Source organism: Phascolarctos cinereus, unplaced genomic scaffold (genome assembly GCF_003287225.1).
Source record: "Phascolarctos cinereus isolate Bilbo 61053 unplaced genomic scaffold, phaCin_HiC Scaffold_9;HRSCAF=440, whole genome shotgun sequence".
NCBI classification, from domain to species: Eukaryota; Metazoa; Chordata; class Mammalia; order Diprotodontia; family Phascolarctidae; genus Phascolarctos; species Phascolarctos cinereus.
Genome location: NW_027556402.1, coordinates 144,983,812 through 145,011,296, shown reverse-complemented (window position 1 = coordinate 145,011,296; position 27,485 = coordinate 144,983,812). Strand labels below are relative to the sequence as shown.

The following is a 27,485-nucleotide window of genomic DNA, read 5'->3' as shown; positions in this document are numbered from 1 at the left end:
AACTGTCCCAAGCTTCAGGGGTTTTGTGCAGTTGTTTTCAGAGATACTTTTTTTTTATTGCTTTTTGGTGAGGTAGTCAGGGTTAAGTGACTTGCCCAGGGTCACACAGCTAGTAAGGGTCAAGTGTCTGAGGCTGGATTTGAACTCAGGTCCTCCTGACTCCAAGGCCAGAGCTCTATCTACTACTCCACCTAGCTGCCCCAGAGATACTTCTAGGGACCTGTAAGTTTTCAGTTCTTCCAAGGTGGCGTGATATAAGGAGAGGTGTTTACTCCTCTCCTCGCCTGTGCTCTTCTGGGCTGCAAGTAACCACAAGCACTCTTTTCTGCCCTGGAAGTGAGAGGAGGGTTCCCTCTCACTGCTGCTACAAACTCTGCTATGCCAGTGCCCTTCCTCACCCCAGGACTGGGACCCAGATTCAAGCATGCACAAAGCAAGAAAATCCTGCCTCAGTGCCACCAAAGAGATCCCTGCCATCCTCCTCTGATCAGCCACTTGATCCCCCCTCAGTCTGTGGCCCCAGAGCTCCAGAAGCAACTGCTGCCACTGTGGCTACCACCACAACACGGGGCTGCGCTAGGGCCAGGGCTGGACCTTGCTCCTCTCTCTCTCTCTTACCCAGATCTGACAGGCCTTTCCCACTGACCTTCTAAGTTGTCTTTAGTGTTTGTAGGTTGATAAGTCTGGAAACTGCCACAGCTTCCCCCATTTCAGTCCCCTAAGGCCTGCTCCAGGTTTGCTGGGCTGGCAGCATGGCCCACACTGAACTGCTCTGCTCTCCCAGCCTGGTGCAACAGACCTTTCCTGTCGACCTTCCAGATTGTCTTGGGCAGGAAACTTGTTTCACTCTGTCTTTTTGTGGGTTCTACTGCTCTAGAATTTGTTTAGAGTTATTTTTACAAGTATTTGGAGGGGTTTGGAGGAGAGCTCAAGCAAGTCCCTGCTTTTACTCCGCCATCTTGGCTTCTATTCTTAAGCCATTACTTCCATCCACTCTTCCTCTCTTCTGCCTCCTTTCATTTTACAAAAAAGATTAGAGCCATCCAACTTATGTGCCCTCAAATCATTTCCTCCACTATGTCCTATATGTATTATGTCCTCACCCAGGTTCTCTTTCTTCTCTCCAGTCTCAAAATAAAATGGTCCTTTTTCTTGCCAAAGATAACTTTCACTGGTACCCTGGAGGCCATCCTTTGCCCTCTTGTTGTTTGTCCTTCGTTCTTGAAGAAGACCATGACATCAGGAAGATGCCATGATATGTAGGTGAACTGGATTTAAGTGAGGGAGGGCTGTGCAAAGTCACCAGCCTCACTCTCTCCTCCAGAGCCATCTGGGTCCAGTGGCAAGATATAAATCAGGATGCCTGGAGATGGCCCAGGATGCAGTTTGAGACCTTGACCTTTTTGAGCTCAGTCAAACTGAGAACTTGCCTTCTACAACTTTGTTCAAATAAAGGTTCTCCTTCTCTTCTGTATCTTCAATATCTCCTTCTCAGCCAGTTCCTTTTTATAAATATCATCAGGTCTCTTTTACCCTAAAAACAAACAAAAAAGGACCTTCTTTTAATCTACTAAATCTACCAGTTAAATTCTAAGGAGAAATAAGCTAAAGATTTAAATTTGGGAGTTACATACAAAGGAAAAACTATACAAGAAAAAGAAATCAGTGTTCCCTTCTAATGAAGGAAATGATAAATCAACTATCAGCAAGCATGCCCTACATGGGGTGACAAGTTATTTAGAAAATAGGTTAGGGGCAGCTAGGTGGCACAGTGGATAGGCACCAGCCCTGGATTCAGGAGGACCTGAGTTAAAATCCAACCTCAGACATATAACACTTACTAGCTGTGTGACCCTGGGCAAGTCATTTAACCCCCATTGCCCAACCAAAAAAAAAAAGAAGTAGCTTCATATTTATACATTGTTTCAAAGTTTTCAAATTACTTTCCTTATAACAACCCTGCGAAGCAGGTAGCACAAATATTCTCATATTACATTTAACCATCTGGTGGTACTGTTAGCCACTAACTCGACCCTGTTTAGCAAAAATTGCTCTGTCTCAGCTGAATCCCAAACATATTCTAGCAGCTATGGCTAGATATATGTACTATATGTGATACATGTCAAGTTTTGTTAAATGTACATACTCCCCCTGTGAAAAGGCAAAGAAGTGCAGGCAATACAACACAGCTCACTTGTGACATTCAATTCACTCATCTAGAAGTTTTTAGATGAAGATTCAAGAACTTTGAACCTGGCATTTTGGCTCCTCAGCAACATGGGATATCAACTTAGGATCCAGTGAATTCAGAAGACAGATCTCATGACACATGCTTTTCTCTGACTTTCACCCCCTTCTCTACCCTCATGGGCTCATCTCAAAAATCTATATATCTAACCTAATCTCTTTCCCAAACAGCAGTCACACATCCTTACCTGCCTACTGGACAGCTCCACCTGTACATTTCACTAGTGCTTCAAATTCAGTACGTCCAAAATGGAACATCATTTTCCCTGCAAGCATTACCTGCCTCTCTATTGACAACACTACCATCCTCTTAGTCACCCAGGGTCACAACTTCACAATGACCCTTGACTCTTCCTTTTCTTCTACCTTCCATCTCTAATCAATTGTCAAGTTTTGTGGAATGTACCCTGACCTTTCCGGCACCTATGACTTTCTCTCTACTCACAAAGCCATCACCCTTGCTCAGGCCTACATCATGTCTCCCTTGGACCATTTGAATAGCATCCTAACCCAGTTTATCACCCTTTCCAAACTATCCACCACATATATGCCAAAATAATCCTCCTAAGATATAATTCTGAACACATCACTCCTTTGCTTAAGTCTTAACATGTCTTTACATGCTTAACAAGTCTTAATACTATCACTCCCTTGCTTAAAAACTTTGAGGGGCTTCCTATCACCTCTAGAATAAAAAACAAATGCCTCAACCTGGCCTTCAAGGTCTTTCACATTCTGGCTCGAACCTTTCCTAATCTTTGATTACATTACTATATTACACGGAGTCTACAACTACATATTCTTAGAATTCAACACGCCCCTCTATCTCTATGCATTCACACAAGCTATCTTTTATGCCTATAATGAACTCTTTCATGGGAGGTACAGTGGATAGCACACTGGGACTGGAGTCAGAAAGATCTGAGTTCAAGTCTTCAAATCTGTCCTCAGCAATGACCTATGCAATGCTGAGCAAGTCACTTAAACTCTGCCTGTCTCAGTTTCCTCAATTGTAAAATGGGGATAATAATAGCACTTCTCTCCCAGAGTTGTTGTATCAAATAATGCAAGAATTATAAAATAAGCTCAGTACAGTGCCTGGCACATAGAAGGCACATGCTTTCTCTCAACACTTAGCTCAGGTAACGCTTTTTCCATGAAACCTTCCCTGATCTTTCCAGCTTTGTTCTTCAAATATTCCTTTATCTCTTCTATGCTACGCCATTTCCACCCTACTCTGTATTGCACTTGTATCTGCTCATAGAGTCGAATGTCAGCATTTGAAAGGCTTGCTATGAATGTAGTGAAAAAAGCCCTGGGCCTGAGATAAGAAAAGACTTTGGTGTGAATTCTGCCTTTGATACTTATGAGTTTTGTGAATATAAACAAGCCACTTAACCTTTATCAACTTCACTTTCCCCATTTGCAATGGACCTACCTCACAGGATCAAATGCGATAATGTCTGTGCGTTGTGTTTAATGTCAATAAATGTTAGTTGTTCCAAAGGACAGGGGCTTTTCTGCTTTTGTGCCCCTAGGGTCTTGCATTTAAAAAATATTTGTTGAATATGCTATCAAACAAGCAAAAAGGGAGTTCTTAATTTTCTCTGAAATAGTAGACACATATGTATTTGTACCATAGTATTTTTCTTCATGTTTACATACCTTATCTCCCCTTCTAGATTGTAAGGTCTGTGAGTGCAGTGGTCTCATTTCACTTTTTCTTTGTACCCTAGCACAGCACCTTCCCCCAAAGGTGTCCAGTCAAGCATCTGTAAATATTTGTGGTTGATGACAACTTAGTGCAATGCTCTGCAATTGTAATGGCAAGCAATATGTGTTGACTTTTATCAGTGACTAATCATTCTATGTAACAATGCCACTTGTGGTATCTTCAACTGTCTTCTGCACTTGTCATCAACATGACAGATTAAAGAGGGGCAGCTAGATGGCACCGTGGATAGATCACCCGCCCTGAAGTCAGGAAGACCTGAGTTAAAATCCAACCTCAGACCAAACACTTGACCCGGTACTAGCTGTGTGACCTTGGGTAAGTCACTTAACCCCAATTGCCTAAAAACAAACAAACAAAAAAAACATGACAAAGTATATACTTACAAATGTATTCAACTTAATTGCATTACTGGAAATTGTAATAGAGGTTTTGTCTAATTTGCAAAGCTATACATTCCTTGGACTGACATTTCCTGCTTCCTGGTGCCTACTAGGTGGAAACCATACAAGGTATGGTTGTAGCCTGGGCAAAGTTTGAAAGTTGTGACCCTTTTTATTGTTCACCGCTACGCAAACCATATGATGACTTGATGAAACAAAATACTAGCTGCCTGGAAGTACTCCCTCCATACCTCCACCTGAGTCCTCTTCCTTTAAGATGCAGCTCAAGCATCACCTGCCTTTCCAAATCCGCCAAACTCATAGTGCCCTCCCTTCCAAACTACCTTACTTATATTTGAGCACATTTTACTTATTTATACTTATTCGCTCCATATTTACACATACCTATTAGGATGTAAGCGCCTTGTGTTTGGGAGTGTTTCTTCCTCTGTTTTTGTCTTCCCCACACTTTCGAACATGCTTGGAGTTACTTATAAAAACCTATTTGCCCTAGATCAGAACTATTTCCACCTTAACTTTAGTCACACTATTTGTGGCCTAAATGTTTCTCCCGTGGGCTCTGCCTGGAGGCCTGGACAAAAGAGTCCGTGAACAAGGCACGGGCCCACGTGCATCAGTGAGAGTGGGACAAGCTCAGCTGATTGCATAGACCCTGTTTATTTCTACAACCTCCAAGCGCCCCTCGGGCTTATTTTAATTTCGCCCCGCCTTCCAAAGCGGGAGGATCCCCCAGGGAGGCGGGGCGGGGGTACCCCGGAGAGGAAGCGTGCACCCTCAGGGGCAGCCCGGGGACCACGGCCCCGGCAGCGCAGGGCTGCGGACGCGCTCTCCCAGCCAGGCGGGGACTCCCCGAGTCTCCGCCCCAGCGTGGCGTCAAGCGCGTCCCGAGGCCCGGAGCCTGCGGGCCGAGGAGACGTCGCGGGGAATGCTCGGGCGCCCAGCTCCGGGCAGCTTTTAGGCGTGTGCCGCTGCGGCTTCGCTAGCCATGGCTCCCTGGGTGGGCGCCGGGCTCCTCCAGCTCACTCCTATCGGCGCCCTGTGGCTGATCCTGGCCTCCGCCTTCCTCCTGGCCCTGCTGCTGCAGACCGTGCCGCCCAGCGCCTTTCCCCAAGGGCCCTTGGCTCTGTCCACCTTTTTCCACGACCTGATCCGCTATGGAAAAACCAAGAGCGTGGGGCAGCAGCGTCCTACCTCCTATGAGGTCTTCGATGTCCCCAAGAGGTAACTAACCCTGGTCTCGGCTTCGTAGCTCGCTCTTGGAGGAGCCTGGGCCAGACTCGAGAAGGCTCCGAGGCGGTGCGCCGCCTGTTAGTGTGGCCTGCAGGGGGCAGCAGAGGGCAGGCATGGTGAGGGCGACTGGGGAGCCTGGGGTAAATGTGCGGAACCGTGCCCTGGCTGTGGGCTTGGCTCCGTTGGGATGGGGCGAATGCTTCCCGGCACAGCCTGCCCGCCGTGCTAGGCACCGAAGGTACAGAACACGCTGTCCTAGGCTAAACGTAAGCCATTGCTTTGGGTAGGGAAAGGCTTTTCTTAACAGTCTCCCCTACCCACCTCTTCACCCTTCTTTGGCATCATCTTCCAGCTTTGGGTTGACGTCCTAAAGGTGAAAGCCTTTTTTAAAAAAATCTCCAAAACCCCTTACTCATTCATACCTTTCCTGTGTGTGTTCTGATGAGTGAATGAAAAAGCGTCTGTTGACAGACGGACACTGTGCTTTGGGCATGCAAAAACAAAAGAGAAACCGTACGAGTTTTCCAGGAACTTACTTTTAAATTTGATATTTTCAATTAATTACCCTCCTAATTGAGAAAAGGAAAACGCTCATAACAAATATACCTAGTCAACAAAAGCAAATTTTCCCACATAAGCTGCATCCAAAAATGTATATCTCACGCCTGTCCTTGAGTCCATCATCTCTGTCTCAGGAGGTGGATATGGGGCTTCCTTATTGGTTCCCTAGAATTGCAACTTTCATTGAATTGATTAGATTCTTAAGTCTTTCAAGTTTTCTTTAAAAGGTCATTATTGCATTAATTGGTCTCTTAAAACATTCTGTGGAAGAGACGGTCCAAATAGAGGAGGAAGGGAGGCCAGGGAAAAAATGTTTTAGTGGGAAGTAACAGCGGTGATAAGTAGACCGATATCAGTCAGCTGGCACACCCACACCCTTTCCAGAAGCTGTGGCAATATCGATCTGATAACTGTTTTGGAGCAGGGTATGATACTATATTAGCAGGGCAAATGGTAAGACTTGGGGGCAGGGAGTATCTGAAGCTAGCTAGATGTAGGGAAGGCGAGAGAGAACAAGCTTTACAAATATCTCATTTGAGACTCGTGAGAACCATGGGAGGCAGATGCTGTTATCCCCGTTTTATAGTTTAGGAAACTGAGACAGAGAGATTGTGACTTACCCAAGGTCACACAGATTTGAACTCAGGTCTTCCCGACTCCAGTCCCAGCTCTCTATCCACTTTCACTAATCAGGACAGCAGGGCCCTTGAGTGGTGAGTTACAAAGTTGAGTAACCTAAAGTTTAAATAGGGAGAATCCACATAAGAGGAAAATCAACCCTATCAGCATTCAACATTATATTGAATGACATATACCTCCTTTTTTTCTCTAGGATTTGGACCCTGTCACCATGACCATCTTAGTCATGGGCCTTTGTTTCAGTGTAACAGGCAAGCTTTTTGTATTAAACAATGCTCCCTCTCATATCTGGCATGAATCTCCTAAATGAACCCATTTCAGGTAGAATTGACTTCTGGTGATTACCAGAGTTGACTGGTTAAGTGACAACACATTTGTGTAGTTTTTCTGAAGGTACAAGGACCTAATCTCTTCCATCTCTAAAATGCCTCTTTGGAATATCAGGTTTTCAACATATCCCATGTCGAGAAGATGTTTAAGGCTTGTTGTTTTCTTGAAGTATAAAATCAAATTGCTAAAAATTAAATTGGGGCTGAGGAGCAGTTCTCTGAATCAGAGATTTGAAAGGGGTGGTTTTGGTTATATCTTCACTTTTTTTTAAAAAATTGAATGCCAGGATACAGCTGAGAATGTGTTTATATTTGGCATTTAGGAGAGAAGAATGTGGAATCTTTTAGATGCCAACGAAACAAAATCCCAAAGCAATCTAATCTATATTCCATGGCTGAAAGGCTAAATACAGCCTGACTTCTGAGATGTAAATAACCACTGTGTTCTGACTGGTGGAGGAGCAGCAGGGGATAGAAAGAGCCCAGAACTTTGTCACTGACCCTGAGGTTGTATCTAGTTCTGGCATTTACAAAACCATCCACGGAACTTTAGGCAAGTCACCTGCCCTCTCACAGCCTCTGCTTCCTCATCTGCAAAATGAGGTTATACCAGGTGGCTCCAAAGGTCCCGGGCATGTCTGCCTCAGTGATCATATACATTGGTATGACTTGATGGCAGCAGTTTTTCTGACGAGAAAAAGAGAATGAGGAATGTAGATATAATAAATTGGAGACAAAATTTGCCTTAACTAAATCTTAACTTTCTGAGATTATCCCCATCACTAAGCCAAAGGGGTTATAATTTGTTTGCCAAAGAATCTCCTAACTGGAAATTCTCTGTCATTCTGGTTTTAATCAGAATTAATCTTTTCTCTCCCTTCCAATTTTTTTTCGTTCATTTATCACCTTTTCTGTTGTTAACACACTACCATAAAATGGAGGAGAAATTGCTCCTTGCAGAATGTTGAATCTCCCATTTAATTATCTTAAAAAAAAAACATGTTTGATATCCCTGCACAGTAGTTGAAAAGGGGCAGTAGATAAAAAGGGGGCTAGAAGCCAAGAAGACTTGGCTTCACATCCACCTGTGACACTTACTAATGCTATAACCCTGTGCGTGTCACTAAATCATAGGCCATCTTTAGATGGAGGGAGTGCTTTATACTGATGAAATTCCAGGCTTTTCCTTCATTGACATACCAAGTTTATCACAGATTTCTCTGGATCCTACCCTGGCATAGGAAAACAGCCCGTCACTGTCATATGGTGAGCAAAAGCTTGAGACCTCCTAAGATTTAGAACCGAACAGACCTTTGGAGATCATCTGATCTAACTCAGAGGCCCAGAGGTTAAATGATTTATTTGCCCAAGGACTTAATGACTTTCCTTTATTCCTTATTATTATTAACAGTTCTGTTTGAGCTTCTAGTAACTTCTTGTCTTTCCACTAAATTATGAAATAATACTGGAGGACTTCCTCCAGAGTTTTGGGGCGGAACCTCCCAAGATATGTCTCAGCTATTGTTTTTTTCTAAGTCTAAACAATAAGTTTCTTTTTGTATTGTCAGTGAAGCTAATGGGACAGATCCAGTTAAACAATGAAAGGTGTGTTAACCATAGTTCTTATTGAGAAGGAAGTCTGAATGTACTGAAAACCCATATTTGATTTGTTGTATTCCATCTGAATTATTTTTTTGTTTTATATAAGGATTCTTTTTTTTCTTCCTTTTTAAAATTTATTTTTAGTTTTCAACATTCATTTTTATAAGATTTTGTGTTCCAAATTTTTCTTCCTCCCACCCTTCACTCTTTCCCAAGATGGCATGCAATCTGATCTAGGCTATACATGTACAATCAATCAGACATATTGCCACATTAGTCATGTTGTGAAAGAAGAATCAGAACAAAAGGGAAAAGCTCTGAGAAAGAAAAACAAAAAAGAGAGAGACAATTGTATGCTTCAGTCTGTGTTCAGACTCCATAGTTCTTTCTCTGGGTGTGGATGGCATTTTTCACCATGAGTCTTTTGGGGGCAGCTAGGTGGTACAGTGGATAGAGCACCAGCCCTGGATTCAGGAGGACATGAGTTCAAATCCAGCCTCAGACACATAACCCTTATTAGCTGTGTGACCCTGGGCAAGTCACTTAACCCCATTGCCTAGCCAAAAAAAAAAAAACATCACTAGTCTTTTGGAATTGTCTTAAATTGTTGCATTCATGAGAAGAGCTAAGTCTATCAAAGTTGGTCACATCTGAATTATTTTTAAAAATTAAAAACAAAAGGGTAAGTTAGGCACTTTGTTCATTGGAAAAAGAAGGATTTGGAGTCAAAAGACCAGGGTTTCATGCCACTTGGGCAAGTCAGTTCAGCTTTCTGGGCCTCAGTTTCCTCATCTGTAAAGTGGGGGATTGGGCTGGATGGCTCTCCCATGATCCCATCATATGTCATTCCAGAAGAACACAAATGAAGAAATTTAATTCTTTATGCCAGGAAAGAGAACTACTTGAAGGGGAAAGGAACAAGCATATATTAAGAACCTGTTATGTACCAGGCACTTTATAAATCAATCAATAAACATTTATTAAGCACCTACTGTATGCCAGCACTATGCCAAGCACTGGAGATACAAAAGGAGGCAAAAGAGAGTCCCTGCTCAAGGAGCTCACAATCTAACGAAGGAAACAACATGATGAGATTTCATTTGATTCTCATGATAACCCTGGAAGGTAGGCATTTATTCACCATTTTTCACTTGAGGAAACTGAGACAGACAGGTTTGGTGATTTGCCCAGGGTCACACAGCTAGTGAGTGTCTGAGGCTACATTTGAACTCAAGTCTTCCCAACTCCAGGACAATCTCTAACCACTGAGCCACCTACCAGCCCTTATTATCGGGGCCAGCCTATGTTGTAGTAAGGCAGCTAGGTGTCTCAGTGGATAGAGTGCCAGGAAGACCTGAGTGCAAATCCAGTCTCAGACACTTACTGTGTGATCTTGGGCAAGTGACTTAAACCTGTTTGCTTCCGTTTCCTTATCTGTAAAATGAACTAGAGAAGGAAATGGCAAACCTCTCCAGTGTCTTTGCCTAGAAATCCCCAAATGGGGTCGCAAAGAGTTGGACACGACTTAAAATGACTGAACAACTAATGCTGTAGTGGAAAAAACACTGCTTACTGCCATCTCTGTTCTGGGCAAGTTACTTAACCTCTCTTTGCCTCCATTTTCCCCATCTGTAAAATGAGGGAGCATGAACTAAATGACCTTTGAGGGCTCTTCCAGCTCAAAATATATATATATATATATATATATATATATATATATATATATATATATATATATATATATATATATATATATATATATATATATTCCTATAGTCCTGTGAGTTGGTCCTCGAGCACTGCATTGCCCCATGGTTGATATTTCTTCATTCCCTCTTGCAAGATCCCATCAACCCTGAAACTCATACCTGCTTGGTCCCCCCTGGCCCTGGGGCCCCTCCCTTCCTCTGGTTGGAGAGGGTGACTGTGGAACAGCTTCTCCCAGCTGCTTCACTTTGGAGGGCCCCAGGGCAGCCATCTAATCTTTCTAAACCTGGGGTACTCACTCTAATGGATTATATCATTCTCCGAAGCCATTACCACCCTGTCTCTTCCCCTCCAACCTCCTCCCTCCCCACCTTTCCCACCCACCTGCTTTTTATGTGTTGTCTTTCCCCAACTGGACGCAGCTGGGTATCTTACTGGATAGAGTCCTGGGCTTAGAATCGGGAAGATCTGAATTCAAATCCAGCCTCAGACACTTACTAGTTGTGTGACCCTGGGCAAGTCACTTAACCTCTGTTTGCCTTAATCCACAAGAGGAGGAAATGGCAAACCACTCTAGCATCTTCACCAAGAAAACCCCCTTGGACAGCATGGGGTCATGTAGAGTCTGATACGACTGAACAGCTGAACAGCTTCCCCCACTGGATTGTAAGCTCCTAGAACCGAGGGACTGTCTTTTGCCTTTATTTGTACCCCTGGCACTTGGCACGTCTTGGCATGTAGTAGGCAATTAATAACTATTCACTGACTGGTCGTATGTGAGGCCAAATTTCAGTGTAACTGCTTTTGGATAGAGTAGTAATAGCCTGAGCATTCTCCAGGGTGTATGTGACACTGAATAATCACAGTTGCCTGAATCAGAGTGCTGTCGTTGTTTAATTCAAGGGACCAGATCTGGATCTGGAAGGGCTCAGTCCATCCCTCTGATTTTAGAGAGCAGTGAAAAAAGGCGCCCAAGGTGCTATTGGCAGTTTGTCTAATTACAGATCCAGTGGTCTTTCACTAGCACCCCTCCCCCTCCTACCTCTGCTCTCTTCTCCTAGCCTCATCGTGCCTGAAGGTGGCCAGTTTACTTTTTTCAGAAAATTTACTGTTAATGCTTAAATTGAGTCAGTGATTGGTACTGGCAGGCTTGAAGTCACCTTTCCTGCCCCTCCCTCCACTTCATTGACTGCTTAAATATGATTAAACCTTGAATGTTTGTTTATCGGTGTAGCAAACCAGTCTGAGAATTAAAGCTCAAATACATTAAACATCTTCATTACATTTGCACAGGGGATGTTGTGGGTTCTTTGTTGTTTTCAAATTTCCTTTTTAGCTGCCAGAGACTTGACTTCCTAAAATGCTGTTGCCTTATACTAATTTTCTCAGAAGTCAGCTATATATGTGAAGCAATTCGGTTGCACGGTTTTGAAACTCTGGTCTTCCAGATTTGTGCTGAAGACCTAGAAAGCTCATTCTGCAGTGATTTTCTTGAGTGTGGCGTTTTGTTTTTTTTTTTAAACTTTGAACTCAGATAACTGCTCAGTACCTAGAAGCGGGGCTCATCTAAGTCAACTCCCCTCATTTTACACATAAGGAGATTGAAAGCCTCTCCAGGAAAAGCAGCCTGTCATGAAAGCAGGAAACATCAGAAGAGAAATGTGAACAAAATTCTGTTGACTGAAGTCAGTGCCCTTTATTCAGGTGTCTTAAAAATCTACAAATGAAGGTAGAGCTTGTAATTTTGAATTCTCCATACAGTATGCTCCAGAGTTCTGTGAGCCAGCCTTCCCCTACACTCCTATTTTGTGCGCACTTTTTTTTTTTAAGCATTAACCCCAGAACTCCACTGACTGGGGCATACTACTAATTCAGGCATTTTAGCAACATTCATGAAGCTTACACTGTGTGCATGACATTTCTGAAGTGTCGTCTGAAGTGGGTCCTATGGGAATGTGAAAGAAGAGAGGGCATAGTAGAAGGTAGTGGGAGGACCAGGATTACTCCCACAGAAATCTGATAGTGCACAGGGAAGAAGCCAGGGTGATTCTAAGGAGGCAGCATGTGGCTGTACCCCCATGTTTGTGTTTGTTAAAAAGTATTTGGGAGGGGCAGCTACGTGGCAAAGTGGATAGAGCAGCAGCCCTAAAATCAGGAGAACCTGAGTTCAAATCCAGCCTCAGATACTTACTTGCTGAGTGACCCTGGGCAAGTCACTTAAATCTGATTGCCTAAAAATATATATGTGTGTGTGTGTGTGTGTGTGTGTGTGTGTGTATATGTATATGTATATGTGTACATATATATAGTGTGTATCTATACTTGTGTGTGTATATGTTTATATGTTTATATATATATATATGTGTATATGTGTGTGTATATACATATATATATACATATATATATTATATATATATATATACATATATATATGTATATAAAGAAAACTAATCCTTTTCTGTTGGTATAGCTAGCTAGCAGTAGAGTTTAGGAACAACTGCAGTATGTTGATGTTAAGGCTGCCTTAATCCATAAATGACTGTTTGACGTTTGAGCGTCTTGTTCCAGACTACAAATGGAGCAAGTTGGAATAATTGGCTTCTTGGGAAAGGTTTGTTGTTTTTTTCTTTTTGCTTTTATGTTTTTTGCTTTGCTTTGTATATATAAGGCTTAGCACGCTCCTGGCACATGCACTTAATAAAGCTTGTTGATTGATTCTTATTTGTGGGTGTGTTTTTTTTTTAAGAGGGAGTATGAGAGGGGACTGGAATTCGATTTCATCCATGTGGGGAGTTCCCAGTTATGAGACTCCCTCTAGCAATGCAGAACTACAACTTTCCTACTACAAGATGGCCTCTTAGAGTGGTAGAGTGCTTGATTTGGTGTCATGAGGACCTGAATTCAAATCCTGACTCACACACATATGACTTTGAGTAAATCATAGAACCCCTCTAGACCTCAGTTTCCTTATCTGTAAAATGAAAAGATTGAACTAGATGGCCTCAAAGGGCCTTTTTGTAGCACGTACAATCTTAGAGACTTGCCTGGGGCACCTGGAAGTTAAGTAACTTGTCCAGGATTTCATAGCAGGTCAGTATCAGACAGGGCAGCAAAGTGGCCCAGTGGTTAGAACTCAGGGCTTGGATTAGGAAGACCTGAATTCAGATCCAGCCTCAGACACTTACTAGGTGTATGACCTTGGGCAAATCTCTTAACTTCTGTTTGCCTTAATCCAATGGAGAAAGAAATGGCAAACCACTCCAGTATCCCTGCCAAGAAAACCCCATGGACAGTGTTAGTGTATTATGTTCCCCCATAGCCATAGAGTCGGCTATGACATGAAGTATCAGAGGTCGAATTTGAACCTAGGTCTTTCTGACTCCAAGACTAGCTTTCTGATACACTATACCATGCTCCCTGTATCTCAGTTAAATCTAAGAGTGTCTTGGAAATGGGGCAAGATGTATATTTCTTGCTAATTTCATCATTTCTATTCAGGAAAGCAAGTTCAAAATCTTGGTTCTGACGTCAGGAGTAAAAGCCATTAGCTCTTCTCTATAATTTTCATTCTCTTTTTTTCTTCTGCCTTTCACTCTAAGCAAGACTTGTAATAATAAAAATTATTTGTTGTCATTAGTCATTTTCAGTTGTGATTGACTTTTTGTGACATGTTTGGGGTTTTCTTGGCAAAGATAGTGGAGAGGTTTGCCATTTCTTTCTCTGGCTCACTTTACAAATGAGGAAACTGAGGCAAACAAGATTAAGTGACTTACCCAGGGTCGCACAGCTAGTAGGTGTCTGAGTCCAGATTTAAACTCAGGAAGATGAGTCTTCCTGACTCCAGCCCTGGCACTCTTTCCACTGCACCACCTAGCTACTTTCAAATAAAGCTCCTAGAATCTAATGCTAACTAATTATTCAAGCAGAATAATTTAATCTCTCTAGACAAATAATGTTAACCTGCCCCCCAGGGTGTGGTGCTTGAGGGTTTATATGAGATACAGTCTCGCAAAATCTTTGGAAACCATCATGCACCTATTATTGCAGTATGTGGAAATCTTGCCTTCATTTGGCTATGGAAGGCATAGCATTGGTTTTTCCTGAATGCAGTTATGGCCCTGGCTCTGGAACTTGAACCCAGGTTAGGGAGTCATTGAGAGATAAGAAATGTTTCTAGCTGAACCTCTATCTAAATGTTGTAAGATTTGTAGTGTTCTTATTAAACTTTAAAAGTCAGTCCCATGGAGGCCTCCTGCCAGGGAGCCTTGTTCCAAAAGTAAATTTGCATTAGCTTTCTGATAGAATGCAAATCCTAAGAAGCATTAGACTTTGTCCAGGCTGATTTAGCCCAAACCCCTTTGACTTACACCAAGTTTCTGTTATTTTCTACAGGTGGTTTTGCCATTTCTATATCATCTCAGTGGTGTGGAATGGCTTCTTGCTTCTGTGTCTTATCCAAGCCCTGTTCCTAGGAGCACCCTTTCCTGTGTGGCTTCAGGATTTGCTCAGAAAACTCGGGGCTTCACAAATGCAAGGTAAACTTCCCCCTCCACAAAAGCCTCAGTTCCAAACATTCATCCTGCTTTGATAATGTCAAGTTAGCAAGAATTGCTGATGGCATTTTATAGATAGAGTAAAAATCAATCCTTACCCCCACCTGGTGAATTAGGAAGTATTTTGTAGAGTTTGCTCACTGGATCTGGAGACAGGAAGATGTAAGATTGAAGCCTGCCTCAGAAACTTATTGGCTGTGAGACCCTGGGCAAATCAGTTAACCCCTCAGCCTCCATCTTCATCATCTGTAGATGGGGTAGCACCTACCTCACAGAGTTGTAAGAATAGGATCATATGAAAAGTGCTTTGCAAACCTGAAAGTGCTATATATAAATGTTAGCTGTTATTATTATTAGGGCAGCTGGGAGATACAGTGGATAAATCACCAGGCCTGGAGTTGGGAAGACCTGAGTTCAAATTCGACCTCAGACACTTACTAGCTGTGTGACCCTGGGCAAGTCACTTAACCCTGTTTGCCTCAGTTTCCTCATCTGTAAAATGAGCTGGAGAAGAAAATGGCAAACCTCTCCAGTATCTTTGCCAAGAAAACCCCAGAAGGGGTCACGAAGAGTCAAACACAACTGAAAATGACTAATGACAACAAATAATTTTTATTATTACAAGTCTTAGAGTGAAAAGTAGAAGAAAAAAAGAGAATGAAAATTATAGAGAGGAGCTAATGGCTTTTACTCCTGATGTCAGAACCAAGATTTTGAACTTGCTTTCCTGACTTTGAGGCAAGGGCTCTGCCCTGGCCTCTCTGTACGTAGCTCAGAAGGCAGCGAAGGATGCAGTCTGTCCCATCAGATGGTGTCCACACATCAGTGAGGATGAGGATCCATGGAAACATCAAAGAAGCCTTCCATTTCTGAAAAGAAGAAAAAAGTTTGCCCTGTCCTTTAATGTTACTTTGAAACATCAGTTTCTAAGAAACATACTGTCACAAAGTAATCAGCATAAAGCCTCAGGACTTTGACTGGAAAACTTGATACAAAACTTTGGGAAGAAAAGAATAAAAATATGAGTTTGTGGTAAAACAGTAATCCTACTTTTGCAAGTTATTTTTTAGACAATTACAAAATACCCTCTTCATATTAGCTATGCTTTTCCAAATGGAGAAGTAGAAGGAAAAAACAACTGACCTAAACCAAAATTAACCCCAGTGAGGAGCAAGATGAAAATCTCCTTTGTCCCCCAGCTGTTAAACCCTGTCACACCTTCCCTAGGAACAAGGATTTGGGGCTGTCAAACCAGGAGAACTTGTTACCTAGGAGGGGAATACTGGACTCATTCCCTTTTTGAAAGGAGAGAAGATTCCACCACATCTCATTTAAACAAGCATTTTTCAGGACTTGGTTGAATTATCCTGGAGCTTACCCTTAGAAAGAGGAGTTTGGATTTTTCACTTTTGGCTATTTCTAAAGAATTACAACTTGGGGTGTGGGTGTGGGTGGGTGGGGGTGTGTATGTGGGTGTGGGTGTGTTATTGGACAGTTAGTGCCACTTAAAGGGAGAGGAGGGGAAGATCCAGAGCAGGGCTGTCCTGTGATTTGATTTGTCATATGAAGTGCAATTTTCCTGCTTTGGGTTTGGTTTTTAATTTGGTTTTTAAGATTGGTTCAGTCTGTGTCTCTATTTGACTCTTCCTTGTTCTTTCTCTTAAAGTGACTTGTTCTCTCCCCTGTCCCCACATGGACCAGAATAAGGAAGGATGCAGAGGAGTTCATCTGCATCTGTAACATATAAATGCCTTCTCAGCTTTCCAAGGCTAGTCTTGTCTGCCCCAGAGTGCTAGAAAGCACGGGCAGATATAGGGACCTCCACAAGATAAAACCCATACTCCCAAATAACTTCTCTTGTCTTTCAGACCAGATAATTTTTATTGTGCTTTCCATATAGCTCAGAAAGTATCATTTATATCAGGCCTACATTTTTCAAAATCCTTTGGCGTCCCGCGGGCTGTAAGTGGCCCTTGGGCCACAGATTGTGCAGGCCTAATCTGTAGCAGAGCTATAATAAGATGCTTAAGATAATTAATAGCAAACATTTTTATAGCTCTACTATGTGCCAGGCACTCTGCTAAGCACTTTATAAATATCTCATTTGATCCCCACAACGTCCCTGTGTGATAGGTGTTCTTATTATCTCCATTTTATGGTTGAAGAAACTGAGGCAGGCAGCGGTTAAGTGACTTGCCCAGGGACACACAGCTAGTAAGTGGCTGAGACTGGATTTGAACTTGGGTGTTCTTGATTTCAGGTCTGGTGCTTTCTCCACTGAGCCACCTAGCGGCACGCCTGAAGAAGGTGTCAGGGGATCCAGTTTCCCATCCCATGACTGCCATTTGATTAGCCAAAACTGTGGACATTAGTTACTGAATATTTATAAAAATGAGAGTTTGTACGAAAGTGTCTTTAAACTAAGCTATTTAAGCTAGTACTAAACTCTCTTTAGCTCGAAGGTTCTATGTTTGACAATAGAAAAATAGCTTTGAAAGCCCCAGGAGAGAAACATGCTGAGTGCGTTGTGCCTTTCCGTTGCAGGTGATGAGCTAGTGCTGTCTGCCTTCTTGGTTCTAGTGTTTATGTGGCTCCACAGTATACGAAGACTGGTTGAGTGCCTCTTCATCAGCGTGTTTTCCGATGGCGTGATTCACATGGTTCAGTACTGCTTTGGAATCTCTTATTATGTCATTATTGGCTTAACCATACTGAGCCAAGTGCCAGTTGACGGAAGGAATGGTGAGCACTTCCCCTGGTCTTGCTGGCTTAGCTCTTTGGGATTCATTAACATTGTAGTTTGGGGCAGAATGCTGGATCAGTATGGGAAAGTTGAAAATTGGAGATACAGCCCCTTGGGTGTGAGGAGCTTGTGATCTTATGGGAAAGTGAGCGGCAAGCAAAAATACCCATTTCTAAGTACAAGCAACAGAAATGTATGCCTGAATATGATTTTGCTATTTCAGTGAGGGAGTGGTCCTCAAGGGGGCATAGGTGAGGTCAAGCTGAGATGACAGATGAAACCCCAGCCAAAGAACAATGACTATCTTTCCCTGGCCCAGCTACTGCCTCTAAGCTCTTGCTCTGCTCAGGTTGCTATGTTGTGGGTCCTGACCCCCTCTCCTCAGGGGAATGGTTTATTCAAATCCAGGTTTACAATGAGAAAAACCCTTAATCCTATGGCAAATAACAAAACATTCCCCTCTCCTGTCAGAGTAGGATATGGTACACAGAGCCACTAATTTAGCATCTTCTCCACATCACAAATAAGCTATTTTAATGGGAGGGTCAGAGAAAGGAGGAGAAGGGTAGTATGAGATTGAAACTGAAATAGCATACTAAAACAAATTTTTTTTACATTCCTTGTATTTAGAGCAGGGGTTCTTAATCTGGGATCCGTAGATGCCAAAGATCTGACAGATTTCTGGAAGTCCATGAACTTGGAGTTCTGGGAGTCCGTGAACTTTATTTTCATTAACCTTTAACTGAAATTAAATATTTTCCTTAATTGTTTAAAAACATTATTTTAAGAAGGGGTCCACAATCTTCACCACACTGCCAAAAGGGCCCGTGATACAAAAAGGCTTACAAACTACTGATAAGAGGAAAATCAAGATCATGAATTGTGTTTTAATTTTTAAATGCTACCTATAAACTTTGTCTTGACACAACATTTCCCAACAAACACCCAGGCAACACCCCTATAAGGTACATTCCTAGAAAACAGTTTATCATTTGTTAAGAGAAGGGAGCAGTGTGTCCTTTAACCTCTATACAGTGGTATTGAACACTATAAGAAATTGGGTTGTAGTGACAGTGTTCATTCTCAAAATTTTCTACCAGCTAATGCATTAACATCTGTAGTGCAAGTTGGTTTTTATTACAGCTGTAGCCACCTGGATTCCAGCACTGTATTTCTCTCTGACATGAACCTATTTTCTCCCAGAATCATATTTCCCCATTGATTCCTAAAGGTGACCCTTATGTCATCTATACAAATTTAGATGGAATTTGCTATGCCTCTAATACTTAAGCAATGTTTCAATTTGATTTCTACTACCCCATCTAAATTTCCCCAGAAGGCATTAGCAGGCTTTCAGAGGAGGCTTCTTTAAATTATTTTTGTTCTTATTTTCTCTCTTTGTGCTGTATTCGTTTTCTTCCTAGGGTCATGACACAGCCAGATGAACCTCTGATGGTTCAATACCCCACAAATAATGTGACTCATTTAAGTTACTCTGAATTTAATTATCTAAATTAATTTGAGATGTGGTGTTTTTCATACTGAGAAGAACATTTTTTTGACACACTTTCAGTTAATGTCATGATTTTCATACATTCTTGATGAATGCCAGCCACCTTTGGGTTTTCTGCAATAAGAGCTCTGCTTTTTTTCCAAAGGGCTTTTGGCTGTTAGCTTCCAGCCTCCTGACTCCCCGGCACACAGCACAGTGCCTGACATATAGCTATCACTTTATAAATGTTTGTGTTTTGATGTGGTGATTGACATCACTCAGCTCTCTTGGAGCCGTAGGCCAGATTTTGTTTCCACTCCACTTGGATTGCTTTCTGAACCTCTCTTATGAGAACTCCAGGGAGAAGTGGGCACACATGGACTTTGGAGTGCATTTGCCAGGTAATAGATACTGTAACCTTTATTGAACCTTCCCTTCACCCGACTCCTTCTAATAATACAGCCAGGCACCCATCTGCCAGTGTTGTGTTGCTCCAGTATTCCTAGAGGGTCTTACTTGGACCTCTCCTTTTCCTTCATCCCACCTTCTGCTATCTTTATCCATGTACTGTATACACATTTCTGCCCCACCTCCTTTATGGTATTATAATTTAGCAAATGTTCCCTTACTGTTCATAGAAGCTTTTAGCCATCCTATCTGCTTTCTAGGAAGGTCACCTGGACCATTGCTGTCTGAGCCACCTGGTTACAAGCCCCAAGTAAAATAATCTTTTAGGAGGAAGATTGTGCCATTTGCCATCTCCCATCTATTATTTTTAGACTTATTTCAGGATTTTAAGATTTTTTTTTACCCCTGGATATTATTTTCCTGCAATTACATTCAATTCCTATCTGTATGATGTTGGGGAAGTCATACCTCTCTGGGTCTCAGATTCCTCATCTATAAATGAGAGAACAGCACTAGGTAACATCTCTTTTCACTCTAAAACTCTGATCCTATAATCCGTAAGACTCCTGTAACCGCGGATTAGGATCCCTTCACTCAGAAGGTATCGATCTACTTTTATGTCTATAGTTTGTGGTTTTTTGGGTTTGGAAAACTTTTTTTTTTAAGTTTTCAGCATTCATTCTAATAAGATTTTGAGTTCCAAATTTCTCTCTCTCTCTCTTTCTTCCCTCTCCCCTCCCCATGACAGCAAGCAATCCAATATAAGTTACATGTGTACAATCATGTTAAACGTATTTCCACATTAGGCATGTTGTGAAAGAAGAATTCATTTCTGACCCCTCCCATCAGTTGCTTAATTTGACTTCATGGTAGCTTTGTGTAGTATGCAGAAGTAATGACTACTTTCCATTTTTCTGGAAACTTTTTCTGATATTAGAAAGAATGAATCACCTTTAAGCAAAGCTTGTGAACAGAGATTTATTTACAGTTGTTTTGTGACATGGATAGAACCCACTGCTTTCCCTGCCAAAAACCTGTCACTATACTTTTTCATGGTGGAAGTAATGGTACCCCACAACCTTATGTATCGTATCATTATTGCTAGCAAGAGCAGTAGGTCTCCATTTCTGAAAGGGGACATAACCTAGAGTATGATGATGGAGAAAAATATCGAATAGCATAGGATTTTCTGCCAGTGGCTCCAGAATTTGTCAACCAATGGAGAGCAAAGCTGACCCTTGTCTAGAGAACTGAAGGGAAGGGAAGGGGAGTTTCTCCATTCTGCATCCAGACAGGCGCACCTTCCAAGTCCTGAAGGAGAAAATCAGACTGGTAGGATAGATACATGAGTTCTGCCCCTGAGCTAACTCAACAAGGTTTTTCTTTTTTCAAACACACTGTATTTCTGATGTCAACAACATTTTGCTAATCAGGTAACTGTCACATCACATCCACAGTTTATGTAGGGAAAGGTCTGTTGATGCAAACACGTTGGTTCCATATCCTGGGGATGATGATGTACATCTGGTCGTCTGTCCATCAACACAGGTGCCATGTCATCCTGGCTAATATGAGGAAAAATGATTCAGGTGAGCTTATTGAAATTTCCAGCCTATAATTGCCAATCTTCAGAGCATAATTGTTCTTTTCTTCACTCACCAGACATATGTCTTAGTGCAAATCACTTTACTGTCAGGGTCTCAGTTTTCTCATCTGTAAAATGAGAGGTTTAGACTAGATGATTTCTATGCCTTCCAGCTTTAATGTTCAAGGATTCTTACATTTTTCAGACACAGCTGATGTGTTAATTTGTTTTGCTTGACAATCATTTGTTATAAGGAAGGGTTTGGGGAGAGGTGGTACACAAAGAATTAATGGGTAGTAATAGAGATTCAAAAAAAGAGCATCTATAAAACATTTTAAAATATGCAGAAGAAAAATAGAAATTCAGAAGGGCACACAAATAGGCCAGTCTTGTTACCACTCTGTTAAAATTTAAAAACGCTAAAAAAAAATCTAACAAGTTTACAGTTTTACATGTAATTCTCTTTTTTAATCCTTGTACATTGAAATGTACATGTTGGGTGATTAAGTTTATAATTTAAAACATTTAAAGTAAACAAAATTCTGTGATTCTAAAGTTCTATCATGTTGCCCACCTTTTGGGCAGACATCTTGACACCTGAGAAAGGGAATAATAATACTGCCAGCCACCTATCTCCTAGGGTTATTGGAAGCATACCATAAAGCATTAGCAACATTTGTCTTGGTTCCTATTAGAATCATGGGAAAGGAAGAAAAGAGAACCCAAATTGATCAGTTACTGCTTTTCTAGTAAAAAAAAATTGGTGAGGAAGAAATTAAATCCATTGACAATGAGGAAATTTTGGAATTCCTAAGAATATGGAGCTCCTAATTCATATGCTCGCTGTCTTGGGGGTTATGGAATTTTGTTGCCTTACTTAGCATGTATTTAACATTTTATGCCACCAAAATGCACAGATAGTAAGTGTTTTTAATTCCTCTCTCTAAGAACCTTGTAAGTCTTGTCTGATTTGGAATACTGACTCTGAGAGAACCTATCTTGGCCTCAAACTATGTGTAAACACGCCAAAAGGGCAAAAAAAAATTTAAGTTATAACCTCTCTAACTTTAGCCCTTTGTTTATCCATCTGCAGTTACCCTGCTCTTTAAGCTGTCTTTCCTTCATTAAAAGTAAAATTAAACATCAGCCTTTGGATAGGTTGTTTCTTCATCTGTAAAGGATTGTTGTGAGAGTAAAGAGAGATATTTAAGAGGTTTTGCAAACTTTGAAATGCTAGCTCCTATTGTTGTTTTTATATGCAAAAATACAAGATAATCACGCTGCAGAAAGTAACCTTTAAGTCAAAGTATACTTTTTGGCCTAAAATAATCCAGATAATTTACATGGTTAGCCTGAGAATCCTCTTATTTTCTGAATTGGCCTGCCAAGTGGTTGGTTGTTTCTTCTAATAAATTCATTTCGATCTAAAAAAATTTAGTCTTTTATAGGAAGTTGCCCTTAACATGTAATGATCTCAGTTTTTGTCATCAAGCTTATATAAAAGGTGGGGTTATTACTTTAAGTTGGGATTTTTTTTTCAAATACAGTGCTAATTTATATACCTTTTTTACACAAACTTTTTGTGCTAGTTTTTCTTTTATGATTATTAATGTTTGGCTTTCTGAACTGAATAATTTTTTATATAGAAATAGGTCATATTATGTCGGGGTTATGTGTTTTATATGTAGGTGGGTGAGACTAATATAGATACAAGTGTAACTACGTGTTTTCTGGAGCATGAACTCACTTCAGAAAACACCTTTATTTCAAATTCATGCTGTGTGTTTTTTTCATTTCAGGAAAGGTCATTCACTCTAACTACAGAATTCCTTTTGGAGACTGGTTTGAATATGTTTCTGGCCCTAATTATTTGGCAGAACTGATGATCTACGTGTCCTTGGCCGTCACCTTTGGATTCTGTAATTTTACATGGTGGCTTGTGGTGTCATACGTCCTCTTCAGCCAGGCCTTGGCTGCTGTTTTGAGCCACAGATTTTACCTGAGCAAGTTTGATTCCTATCCAAAGCATAGGAAGGCTTATGTGCCATTTTTGTTTTAAGATTGTCTGCATCTTAAAAACAAACAAAACAAAACCTTTTCAGGTTCTGAGCAAGAGGATTTATATTCCCAAGAGCAAAAGTGATGGGATAATGGTTAAGAAGAGAATTATTTAATGCTAAGGCTTGGTGTGCTGGACAGAACTATCCAGAAATATTGCTTTCATTTTTATATGAAAACCAGAATGGATAAAATAGCCTCATGGACAGAAAGAAATAAACTTCAAGAAATAAGTGTTTCTAGGAGGATTCTAGTCCTTCATCCTAAGTGGAACTTAGAAAGAAAAAAAAAACAACTGCAGTAGATGAGACTTTTCTAGGCCACTTCAAAGCACACCAAGAAGAACTATTATGTTTCAGAAAAAAAAGAAGAAATAAGATGGCCTGTGGCTCTGGATGGTCTGTCCAGTCAGTCTGAGGTTTACTAACTAGGCCGTACAGCAAAGGCCCATCAAGAATATAGGACACTTCTCCAGTCTTTCTGCACTCTCTTAACATCTGAAGATGACAAAATATTGCAGCAGCTTACAGGCGGTTTCAGGGAAAACAAGTTTTTTGGAGCCAGCTTGTGCTTTTGCAAGCCACTATCAGAAAGCTCCAAGCACTTGCAAGCACGTATAGACGCCTTGCTTGGTTCACCGTCTAACTTGAATGCTCAGCGAAAATCCCATTTTCAGGTTGCATGTCATGGGACCACCTTTTAGTTGCAACCTTCTTAAAGTGACAGCTTTTTGACAGGTCAGGGGCTAGGTCGTCTGGAACTGGCTGGCTCCTGGATGTTCTGTAGCAAATAGTGCTGGAAGACATTCTCGAGTTGTCATTGTCCAACGGACTCATGTTTGCCTGAATTGGTTTCCATTATGCGAGGAGCCTTCAAATAGCTAGTGAGTGTATTGGATTTAATCATTTAAGCAGCACTGTGTAAACAAATGGTGACGTGCTGACTAGCCTCCACACAAAGGAGTTATTGATACTTACATCTGAAAGTAATAGAAGGTATTTCTGTTCTCAGACTGAAAAAGTTCACATTTACATAGCAAAGGGATAGTGTTTACACTTCTAATAATAAGCCATTAAGAATGAAGTATCATCCTTGATTAATGAAAGAATGATTTGTAATGCATGAGCAAATGATCCCTAAACAGGAAAAAATTGTCCAGTCCCCTCACTGGAATTCAGTGCAACATTAAGAACATAGCACCAGGCTTTCTGTTTTGTAGGTTGACATTACTTCTAAGTCAAATTCCTTTTAAGCTCCCTTACAGTAATCTTGAGTTCATAATTTTAAAAGCACAAAGATGTGATGACTGTGTTCTGCTCTAAGAGCAAGTACTTTTGTCATTGGCTGGAGGTATAATGATGCATAATCCAAAAACATTCTATTCCCTTAAGAAGTACAGATAAATCAGATGCTATTGTTGACCTCTTTCTAACTTCAGGTTTTTTGTTAGTATCAAATGTGTGCCTGACTAGGCACATTCTAAAGTTATTATCCTATTCTTACAGAAACACTGCCCTTTGCGATTATATGTAATTTTGTGATTAGAAGATATTAGTGTGTTTACCTCAACCAAGTCAATTATGTTTTCTGTTATGTATATGACATGTAACTATACAATTAGAGACAATTGTGTAGATGGTAGCAGAAGAAGAGGGATGTAAGCAATTGTTCCTTTTGAGTTCATGCAAAAGCTGCTTAGATTTCTAAGGGTTAAGGTTCAGCTGACCTGTCATCTCCCTTATAGGTGAATATTTGCAACACAAAACCATTATCCTCTACTTATAAATGGGAATCTGCCTTCTTACATGTTACTGCAGAATCCTTTTTTTTCCCCAAAAAAAACATCAGAAGCTTCTTCCCTCCCTTTTGTTTTCTCCCTTAATCTTCACTTCATTAGAAATCGTGCTGGTCCAAATATAACCCATGCTTTTCTCCCCTCCCAAATGTGGCTTGTATGAAGTTTAAGTGTAGTCTATAAGCTTTGATGTTTTGGGTTTTTTATTTTTCTGCTTTGTCTCCATGTATTTGTCTTTCCTTTTAGATTTAACAGTGCAGCCTATGTTCAGACCAGTGGTGTAAGGTTTTCCAGAGAGATACATCAGTTATCAGGAGTAAAGGGTGAATCTTTAGCATAGCTCAGGAATGAAACTACTTGTACTCTGGCAGTGTCAAACACGTTGCAGTCACTTATTGATTTAAGCTCATATGGTACAAATAATCCCAAACATCAGAGAATCAAAGAGTCATTTGTATTTGTCTTTAGAAGACATTTTCCAACTCAATTCGGGAATATAGACTATAGCAGCAATGTGCTAAGCCCAACAAGGGCTGGGCTTGAAAACGGGAAGACCTAGGTTCAGATCCCATCCTCTGCCACTTATTAGCTTTGTGACCCCTGGGTAAGTCATGCAACTCCCTAGGATTGATCTACCAAATCATGGAGGGGTTGTAATGTTCATTAATTGAAGGAGTTCCCTATGTAGGGAAATTGCCCACCTTTTTTGAGTTTTTGTATCTTAGAATTTAGATCTGTCTGATATTCCAGGAATTTAAAGGACTTCAAACCAAATAATAAGTCCCCTGGCCAGAAGCCACTGTTACTAGAAAGTTCTTCAGTTTCATCATTCTGTCTTCCTCTTCCTGGTCCTCTTTATCTCTTTCTAATTTTCCAGGATAATTTGAGTTACACTTGTAGAGACAATTGTTTAGATTTTTTTAAAGCCAGAAAGGTCCAGTTGTAGAACCCAGATGTGGGCCGGAGTCTAACATCTGCCTCCTTAAAGGCCCTTCCAACTTTTGTGGGGCTGTAGGCTAAGCAGGGGAAGTGGGAAGGTCACCAGAGGAGTGGAAGGCAGAGGAAAGAGACCTGAGCCAGCCATTGGCCATTGACTTGTTACCTTTGGCTGGAGAATCTTTACAAAACTGGAGTCAGCATTGTACTCTGAAGGATCATGGTGAACAGCCCTTTGTGCCTAAGTGAAAGCTGTCAAATTCTCGGAAAATTCCACAAATATCCTATCCTGCCCATGTAGAAATGTTCCAGTGGTAGTATAAAGTCTTGAGCTCTTCATTTGGCTGCCTTTGGCAATGCTGAAGATTAACTCGATCTCTCTGACTTTGTCTGTTCAATACAAAAGATAATCATGTGCTACCTCATAATAATATTGTGTGGCTTACCTAGTGACCAGAAACATACTGAGAAGAAGTCTTGTGTGATTCACCCTTGTATACTAGTGTTGGCCTTCAATAAATATAATTTGGTTAGCCTTATCCCTTAATTATGCTCTATACTTCAAGGATCCAAAATTTCATTTGTGGGAGTCTCCCCTCTGCACAAGCCTTAGTAGATGTTTTCATAAATTGTTGTAACCTCTTCTCCCATCCTTCCAACCTCCCCCACCACCACCAAAAAAAGAAATGTATACAATGGCCAGCCTTCTAGCATTTTGTCTCTCAGCTTAGCTAGGCTGGTCTCTAAGCAACAGACACTTGGAGCCTTTTTAGCTTGTTATGGCTAGAGCTGGGGCTCTGCTGGCATGGCCTTTGAGGGCTGAAGGTCTTCATCACATCATGATAACGCATTAGGCCCTTAGGGAAGCAGTTGTATTCTGGGTTATATATTTGCTTCAGTTTACTGGTGCTCATAGATATCTTGCAATAAAATATTTTTTCCAGATTTTCTTTTCCTCTGTATCTCTTTTTCCCCTGTGTATTTTTTTACTCCCTTGTGCACAATTTAATGATAATGTTTGGGTAACGTCGAACTTACCATAAAATTAAAGGAATAATGTTACACAGCACATTTCAAACTCTGTTTTATTGTTAGAAGACCTCATAAAATATTGCCTCAACAACTGCTAGCAGTGGCAATTTTATAGCCCTCGTGACCTGCCTAGTCAAATTTTGCCGTAGCCGCACACATCTTGCATCAGTATTGTACTTACCACTGGTAAATTCTGTTACAAGAACACACCCAGAAGATGATATATATTGCACGGCCCCAGAAGTACCACATACTGTATGGTACTTTACTGTTATTCACTCCCTCTCTTAAAGGTAGCATTTCTTCTCAAAAATCATGAATTTGGATGTGAAGGGAAGCAAAACTCAACCAGCCAAATGGTGTTTTCAAGGACCTATTTTGACCATTTCTAGGGTAGGCATTACGGGAAATACAAAAGAAGTGTAAGACCTG

The 27,485-nt window shown here is 41.1% G+C and overlaps 1 protein-coding gene across 1 annotated transcript; it reads left to right on the top strand.

Moving 5' to 3' along the window:
* Positions 1 to 5,235: 5,235 nt before the first annotated feature.
* SRD5A3 (steroid 5 alpha-reductase 3) lies at positions 5,236 to 26,966 on the top strand. The gene is made up of 5 exons (XM_020975302.2): positions 5,236 to 5,604; positions 14,844 to 14,986; positions 17,549 to 17,746; positions 21,105 to 21,236; positions 23,032 to 26,966. The coding sequence occupies exons 1-5, from the start codon at positions 5,369 to 5,371 to the stop codon at positions 23,289 to 23,291; spliced, it is 969 nt and encodes a 322-aa protein (XP_020830961.1). The 5' UTR covers positions 5,236 to 5,368; the 3' UTR covers positions 23,292 to 26,966.
* Positions 26,967 to 27,485: the final 519 nt, after the last annotated feature.

Coding starts and splice junctions, on each gene's coding strand:
- SRD5A3 (XM_020975302.2), top strand. CDS start 5,369: ATGGCTCCCTGGGTGGGCGCCGGGCTCCTCCAGCTCACTCCTATCGGC. Junction 5,605..14,843: donor GTCTTCGATGTCCCCAAGAG/GTAACTAACCCT, acceptor TATTTTCTACAG/GTGGTTTTGCCATTTCTATA. Junction 14,987..17,548: donor CGGGGCTTCACAAATGCAAG/GTAAACTTCCCC, acceptor TTTCCGTTGCAG/GTGATGAGCTAGTGCTGTCT.